Source organism: Miscanthus floridulus, chromosome 1, assembly GCF_019320115.1.
Source record: "Miscanthus floridulus cultivar M001 chromosome 1, ASM1932011v1, whole genome shotgun sequence".
Taxonomy (NCBI): Eukaryota; Viridiplantae; Streptophyta; class Magnoliopsida; order Poales; family Poaceae; genus Miscanthus; species Miscanthus floridulus.
In genome coordinates this window covers 34,233,044-34,241,413 of record NC_089580.1, presented here as the reverse complement: position 1 = coordinate 34,241,413, position 8,370 = coordinate 34,233,044, and the positions used below count along the sequence as shown (strand labels likewise).

The 8,370-nt window shown below is 48.1% G+C and overlaps 1 protein-coding gene across 1 annotated transcript; it reads left to right on the top strand.

Moving 5' to 3' along the window:
* The first annotated feature begins 666 nt into the window (after window positions 1–666).
* LOC136454381 (basic blue protein-like) lies at window positions 667–1,144 on the top strand. Its single transcript, XM_066454828.1, has 2 exons — window positions 667–847; window positions 939–1,144. Exons 1-2 carry the CDS (start codon window positions 667–669, stop codon window positions 1,142–1,144), a joined length of 387 nt encoding a protein of 128 aa, XP_066310925.1.
* Window positions 1,145–8,370: the final 7,226 nt, after the last annotated feature.

Sequence of the window (8,370 nt, the reverse complement as noted above, 5' to 3'; positions counted from 1 at the left end):
TGTACTGTGTGGCGGCTGTGGCCGAGTGCCGTTTTCATCGCTGGATCTCCATAGAATACACCGCAAAACACACGTCTTCTCGCAATGCTGCCAACGCAGCCGGTGGTCGCACCAACTCGTACAGCTAGCGGCTCCATCCATTGTTCGTTCTTGTGAATATGACGGTGGTGTTTCATGTATACTATATATACACACATACGTGTGCACTGTTGGAGTTGTTCCAAATTCACTCCAGGATATAGGCCAGGCTTTTGACGGAGCGAAGCGGAGGCCCGTCGCCGGAGGCTTGGGCCGGAGGTTCGGGGGGTGCGGGGGGCGGAGCCCCCCGCGGTACGGTACGGTATATATACCCTTGCTAGGGTTTCGTGGAGACTTGATTCTCTTGTAAGCCGCCATAGGCGTGTAACCCAAAACTCTTGAGATAGTGAGATTGTTGCTGGCTGGTGCCCGTGGTTTTTCCCCTTCACATCGGAGGGGTTTTCCACGTTAAATCGTGTGTCTCCTCTGTGGCTTGATTCTTTACTTCATATTCCTATACATCGTTCATAACACGCACTGCGCTCTACACTCTGCGGCATCGATCCAGTGAACGAAAGATCAAAAGCCTGCGGTGCACTCACCGGCTGTTAGCTGCTCTGTGCTGTCTCTTTCGGCTCTGCCAGCGGAATGGCTTCGCGTACGGCACTGCTCATCACCGCCGCCATGGCCGTCGTCGTCGTGGGCGCTCTGCTCCCGGCGACCGCGTCGGCGGAGGACTACATGGTCGGGGACGACGACGGCTGGCACCTCCATGTGGACTACAACGCCTGGGCCAGCGGCAAGACGTTCAGGGTCGGCGACAAGCTCGGTACGTGACCTATCATCGCTACATCTGCATGCATGACGTGGGCGGGCGATTCACCGATCGACTGACGCGTACGGGTCGTGATTCTTCGCAGAGTTCGTGTACTCGGTGGGCTACCACAACGTGGTGATACTGGACGACGCGGCGAGCTACGAGGCGTGCACCGTGCCGAGCGACGCGCTGAAGCTGACCTCCGGGGACGACAGCTATGAGCTTTCTGATGCAGGGGAGTTCTTTTTCATCTGCGGCTTCGAGGGCCACTGCCAGTCCGGCATGAAGTTCAAAGTCATCGTCCAGTGATATGATCATCGAGCGCGCCTTGCATTGCTCGCTCTCGACTGTTATCTACACACAACTGGAAGCCTGATGAAGCTGGAAGCCTGATGAAGAGAGTCCAGGACCTTCAGTTTAATATGTCTGTAAGTTGCAACGGGATAAAATAAGGGGCTACGTACCGGACGATCGGGTATAACAGGGACACCTCACTCGATTGGAAAAGAAAGGCAGAATCGAGTGTTTTTTACCCATCTGTCACCCGATTGGTACGACCAATAGATCGAGATCAAACGAGCCAAAAAATTATCAAAATAATAAAAAAAAAATTAAACAAACAAAACAAAAAAATAGTCAAATTATTTCTATCGAAGCCAAATTGAAAAATTTTAAAAGGAACCAAATAAAACATACAGGAAATAAAAAAATAAAAAAGATAATCAGACAGCAGTTCGAGTAATTCTGATCATTTCCAGTTACACGAATAATCAATTTACACTAATTAAACGTAGAATTTACTACCAAATAGAAATAGTAAAATATAATCTAAAATATGTAATATGTACTAAAAGAATACTAGATCTGGTGCATGTAGGGCGAGGTGATGTGACGTGACGGTGATAGGGGTTGTGCAAAAGCAGCCACCCTGTTGCTTATACTGATGTTTATGCTATGATATAATAATAATAAAATATTATTTTATAGTTGAAAAATGATGCTCGAGTGAACAGAGCGAGCATGTGCTGCACCTTCTGGCTCACCGACTCAGCACCAGAGACCACACTGCCTGCCGCGCACCTGCAGCCCGACCAAGACACGTTGCCTGCGCCTCGGTCCCTGTAGACCACCCGGGCTGCACCTGCACGCATGCCGGACCGGCGACCGAGACCGTTGACGCAGGCACGCAGGATCAGACGGCTCTAAAATCGAGTGAGCGGCGGCCGAGTTTCACTCGAGTAACGTATAGATTAAGCGTAAAACAAACTGTTGAATATACATGGGAAATGACAACATAAATGGTTTATTTATGTTTTATTTTTTATGAAATTTAAATAAAAGATACAATGTTGTTTTATGATGACCACGGCGTCAGTAATATAAGTTAATGTTGCACAATAATAGAATGAATGTCCTATTAAGATTATATTAAATTAAATATAATTTTGATATAGATCCTTTGTCTCGTGCAACACAAAAATATTTACTCAAAAAATATATTATAACTTTAGTTTCATACTATTATGTGTTGTTACATTTAAATATTGAGTTCTGTGACTTTCTTCGATCACCCATAAAAATATGTTATTCAAATCAATAAGGAGTTGATTGTCGATATATCAAGTAGTGAATTATTCGCTAATGGTTATGACGAGGGACCTCTCTTTATTTTTTTATATTGAAGAACCACTAAGTGTTAAGCTCCACCCAAGGTTTATTGTCGGTGCAAAAAGTGATCAACTAGTGAATATTTATAGTTTTATTGTACGTTGTGATCGGAGGTGGCCTAGCACTCAATGACACAGGATTTATACTGGTTCAGGCAACGTGCCCTACGTCCAGTCGGAGTCAGTCGGTGACTTTATTCCTGAGCCCAGGTGCTTGAAGTTTGCAGTGGGGTTCCAAACAGGAAGGAGAAAGAGGGGGTGTACAAGAGGTCCGGTCGGCTCCGGTCGGAAGGGCCGAGAGTGACAGAAACTTCGCTATGAGCTAAGTGTTCAAGCGGGTGCTTGAGGTCCGAACCTGGTGGTTCTGTGGTTGTGAGCTATCGATCCTAAGGAACTCTGGCGTACTGGAATCGGTCCTCTTTGTTGGGGGAAGCGCACCCCCTTTTATAGATGAAGGGGATGGCTTTACAAGTGAGAGGGTGAGGGTACGTATGCTGCCGAATCTTGTTGTCCACGCCTATCGAGCATTGTTGCCCACACCGACGGGTACAAGATAGTGGTAGGCGCCTACAACACTGTTGCTGTCACTGTAGAATGTCAGATGCACACGGGAGGTCGTGCTGCCTTTTTCAGAGATGGTGGACGTCGGTACCTGCAAATACTGTTTGATGCCTAGAGTCATGTGAGGAGTCTCGCTATGTTCACCCGGTATAGTAAATCCTGGTGCCCATACCGCTATCGATGTCCAGAGACACGCGGGGGACCTTAACGTATGGGAGTTTTAACGGCCCCTACAATACTGTAGAGGGAGATGTCGGCGCCTACAATACTGTTTGTGTCAGGGTGGCTGCAGAGTACTATTTCGTGCAGGGTATGGTCCCTGGTACAGTGATTTTGACTTGTGAGCCTTGCCTTGCCTTTCTCCGCACATCTTCTGGTTCCTACCAAGCGGGCACCCCCGGTCGGATGGCTTTAGTCGACTCTGAGTGCGCCGGTCGAAGAAGAGCGGTGAGCAGGGTTCTTGCGATCCCCCGATCGGAGATGCGGGGTTGGAGCCGAAAGTAGTGTTTTGGGCCAGGCCTTTCAATCGGAGAGGCCGTCCGGTGGCAACTGGAGTCGAAGCGAACGCTCCGGTCGGAGAGGTGGGCCGAAGCAGCCGACGGGCGGGCGCTGCTTCTCTTCGGCCAGACCTTTCGGTCGGTGACTGGGCCACCCTTCCGGCCTGTCGCTTCATACTCTCAGGTCGAGCCTTGGCGTGGAAGCCGGTCCCCGAGGGACCCCGGGTTCATGAACCCGACACTCATATTCCAAGAGCGATACCGAATTCTCTACTCTAGATCGGTGGTTCTTAAATAAAAAACAAAACAAGGAGCCTTCCAACAATCAACTCCCCCTCTTGGACGATCACCTAGTCACCTGTCGGCAACTCCAAGAGTAACAAGTATCGATCTTCACTTCAATCTCCAAGCCAAGAGCTTAAGGATGCACACTAAAATCACTTCCTACCACTCTCCTTGATTTGAAAGTGCCCTCGACACTATCTCAATGCCTCTCAATATGTGTAATCCTTATAGCATCTCCAAGAGATTAGCTAAAATCATATTCTAAATTTGATGATTTAGTCCTTTCCTAAAATAGAAACCTCCTAAAAGAATAAGACTAACCCAACAGACTTGATAAATTTTGCTATTCAATTAAGATGGGCCCACTACTTGTCATGAAAAGAAATACATCTTCCTTTTCGTTGCACAGCTCAGCTCTGCCCATGGAGTCTGCCGCGGCTGGTGGAGGAGGCCGTCGCCGTCGCACAGGAGTCCGTCGGTCTGGATTTCACGCAGGCTCCTGTGGCCAGCCGCCTAGGCTCCATCCATTCCACCAGGCGAGCGAGTGGTGGCCACATATACAGGTATAGCCGGCCGGCCAGGCAAGCATGGCGTTGCTCTGTGCGTCCTCGCTTCGCCGCTCGTAGACCTAGAGAACGGCCACCGCCTTCGCCTCCCAGCTGTTGTGCCGCACGGAATAGGAGTGCTCGGGAGTGGGGTTGGCACGCGGGAGAGGAAAATCGTTCGAGGGAGAAGGTAGCGATACGCGCGGGACAGCGCTCCGGATGGCGAGTAGGCGCGGCTCGCTGAAGTTAAAGCAGCCAGTTTACAAAGAGGTCCTCTATAGAAGACCAAATTACAACAAAACCCTACAACTGGATAAGAAGGCAACAGCATCGGTGGCGACGAGGAGAATGAATCCACCGGCGAGGGGCCACAGGGGCGTCAAAGACGCTTGCACCCGGATGGACTGACCGCGCATAGCATCAGTTAAGGGTGGGTCTGTAGAGCCGCCGAAGGAGATTCATGCGGACGACTGAAGGATGTTGTTGTAGCTGTCGCTGGAGATAGAAAAGGCTCAAGCCAAGATCCCAGATTCCCAGGTGGAGGCGGAGCTGTCAAACCAACGCCAGATGAGGAGCTGCCTGGCTGAAGCAGGGAGCGGCAGGACTGGCTGCAAGAAATAGGTGGAGGCGTGTGGCGAAGTTTGCGGAGCAGAGAAGAACGAATCTCAGTGATGGTGAGTGGAGGGAGAGGAGGAGAGATCCGCATAGCAGGAGAACGGATTTATTCATACTCACCATGGAGAGATGTTGTCGACGGTGAGGATGATGGCGAGGAAGGCCGCAGCAGCAACGACGACGGCGACAGCCATGTAGATACCCATCTCGGGGACCTCAGCTCGCTGAAGTTGAAGAGCGAGATAACCGGGATAGCGTGGAGGTAAATAAAGAAAACTATATAGAGAGCCTGTTGGACGCATTTTTTTCACCTTGCTCGGAAAATCGGATTTCACGGATAGAGTCTCTTAGAGATGCTCTTACATGCACTCAAGAGAGGTCCAGAGCGGAAGAATACACACGTATATAGATGCATGAGACGGCATCCATCCGCTGCAAAAAAGAGCTGTCAAAAAGGCACCACCGGATGATAGTTTATTTTACTAGTTTACGTCATTTTTTTAGCTTTATTTAACAGAGAGTATTAAAAAATATATCAACATTCTATCTATAACATCATATTATATTAGTCTTATTAAATCCAACATAAAATGAGCTTTATAATAGTATAGTTTAATATCGTAGAAAATACTGTACTTGTCTTACATGCTTGTAACGCTGATTTAGACCCATTTAGGGCTCGTTCGGTTAGCTCCATTCAGGTCCAGGATTCATTCTAGATTTGCTTCCTTATACAAATTAAGCCTACTGTTTCGGCTGGATTTTTTCCAGGGACTCATTCCCTGCTAAACGAACGGGACCTTACGAGTCGAGCTACAAGTTCCTCTTTAGACTTCAGAAACGACTGGCCGGAAACAAAGCACTCTGCACCTGCGAGAGCCGGGAGGCATGCATCTCGCACTGGATCGCAATGTCTGCTTGGGCTGATGCCCATCGCCCGCTCCTGTCCAACGGGCTTGGCTCCGATGGGCTGCAGAGGCCCGAGGCCTGCCTAGACTGGGTCTTGGGAGAGTGCCGTGTGGTTGTTCTGGCCTGCTTTGCTTTGCTCGAGATACTCCTCCTGGAACCGAACTATCGACGAGACGCTCAACTTAACCCTATCTCGCATCTTTTTCTGGATTTTATCTAGAAATTTTAAGGTATAAGCATGAGTTCGGTGGTACTACGTGTTTTTCACGCAGGCGTCGTATCACAATCTCTTCTTTGTATGTGTACGGACGCATACGCGTACGTATGCGTATGATGTGAGTATGGAGTGTATGGGTAGTGTTCATCAAGTTGTACCCGATCGGGAAAAAAAAACGCATAGCAGGCTTCGAATCAAATCACGTGGATTTGAGACCAAACAAGCCTGGATCGCCTTCAGCCTTGCGTCCTAAATGTGCCTTGAACCATGATGTGGACATATGGCACGCACCGAACTGAACGAGCTGCAGTCGCCAGTCGTCTGCTTCTGTTGAAAGTTGAAATACTCCTATATGAATCTCAGTCTCTATAATCCTGAAGTATACATGTATATCTTCACTTCTTCGGTACAACACTTTCTACCGCTCCAATTATTTCTCACCCAAAGAAGAAAAAAAACCCAACAAACTAATTGAATGTAGCCAGCCAGGCAGCCACCTCAACTCAAGTGCAGTAGTGCACCAGTCCTATCCATCCAATGCATTTAGCTATCATAAATAAACTATCTATTTTTATGCAAGTAACCCCTACCGTACGAGCGTGCCCAAAACGTCTAGTCTTGTGTATTCACTGTTGTTGGAGTGGAATGAAATAAAAATTAGTTTAATTTCACTTCAATTTACTTCAACACTGTCAAGAACGTGTCCAACATACATAGAACTGTACGTGTGTGCGTATATATACAAAACTTTATGTGGCCACTTTACATGCTTTATATATATATATATATATAACACATGCTAGCTACGTGTTTTATTAGAAGACCTTCTGAATTGTGTAACATAGTTTTAGTCGAGCTAGCATAATATACGCACTCGATTATGTGATGTGTTAGCGTGTAACACATTTTAGATCGCTAAAGTTCAAGGCTTAACTAACGCGTTGGTTGTTGATATTATTCACATATTTTTAACTGAGTATAATATGGGTGATGTACAATTTTAACATGACTCGGATCATAAAAAATTTGACCAATTTTATGAAAAAAATATCAGAACTAATTAAAACATAAAATAATTACATCCGTATGTAAATAGACTAAAGTATTTACTAAGGGTATTCAGTCCAAAATTCTTTGTACATTTAATGTGTGTGTATATATATTAGAAAAAATAAAAGCAAAACTGGTGTATTCACATTGAGCCCAAAAGGAAGGCGCCATGCTGGATTCTCTCTTCCGTTACTTGAGGATTTGATCGAGTTTTTATATTTTCTCATATTAATTAATTAATTAGTTAGCTCAAAAAGACTAAAAAATCAATGGCTTGTATTTAAGATATACCTCTTAGTAAGTAAAGGGTGCACCGTAGCAATGCCCCTATCTGAATCTATATAACATTGTTCCGAAGAAAGAGAGAATGGTTTTCGAAGTTCTAAATAGTGTTCTCCTAAATATCTAATTTAAAAGGGGACTAATAGGGATCAAATGGAATGACTTAGGGGTACGTTTTGCGAATGTCAGTTTACAATCAGGTAGAGACTCGTGATGTCAACGGGGAATTCCCCGTCGGGTATAGCTCCCATCCCCGCCCCCGTGGGGATAAAACTTCCCCCCGTCCCCATCCCCGTCAATGTCATCGGGGGCAAGTTTCTCCCCATCCTCGTCCCCGCGCGGGGATTTCATCCCCGTGGGGTCCCCATCCCCGGGTGGATCTGCCAGTGCTGGATCTGCAACTTGCCGTCGCCGGCCCGTAGAGAGACTGCAAGGAGTGAGCGGTAGGAGAACGAGCGAAGCTGTGGAGGCTTGGGGGCAGGGGCGAGTTGGGACGGGAGAGCAGGGCCCTCACCTTCGGCTCAGGGGGAGTGCCTAGCTGGGATGTAGGTCGCCGACGCCGGCTGCAGGGACCGGTGGAGCCGACCGGGTGGCGTTCGTTATAGGGGAGCAGCAGGACGGGATCCTGCCCACGACGCCTACTGCACGAACGGGTTCCTGGCTGGCGACGAGGCTGGCCTTCAGGTGAGCAGGGACCGGGAGCTCCTTCCGACGAGCAGGACAGGGCAGTCTCCGATGATGCCGGCGCGGGCCCAGGCGGCGTAGGGCGGGGGGCGCGCCATCGCTGAACCGCGGAGCTTGTGCGCGCTAGTGGGCTGGCGATAGCCGGCAGCTTGGTTTGGGGAACGGATGGCAGAGCGAGTAGAGGCTGAGGAATGAGGGTTAGGTCAAAGTTCCTTTTATATAT

Excerpts from the sequence above, each read along its gene's own strand:
- LOC136454381 (XM_066454828.1), top strand. The coding sequence starts at position 667 with ATGGCTTCGCGTACGGCACTGCTCATCACCGCCGCCATGGCCGTCGTC. Across the intron at positions 848-938 it reads CAGGGTCGGCGACAAGCTCG|AGTTCGTGTACTCGGTGGGC; the intron begins GTACGTGACCTA and ends GATTCTTCGCAG.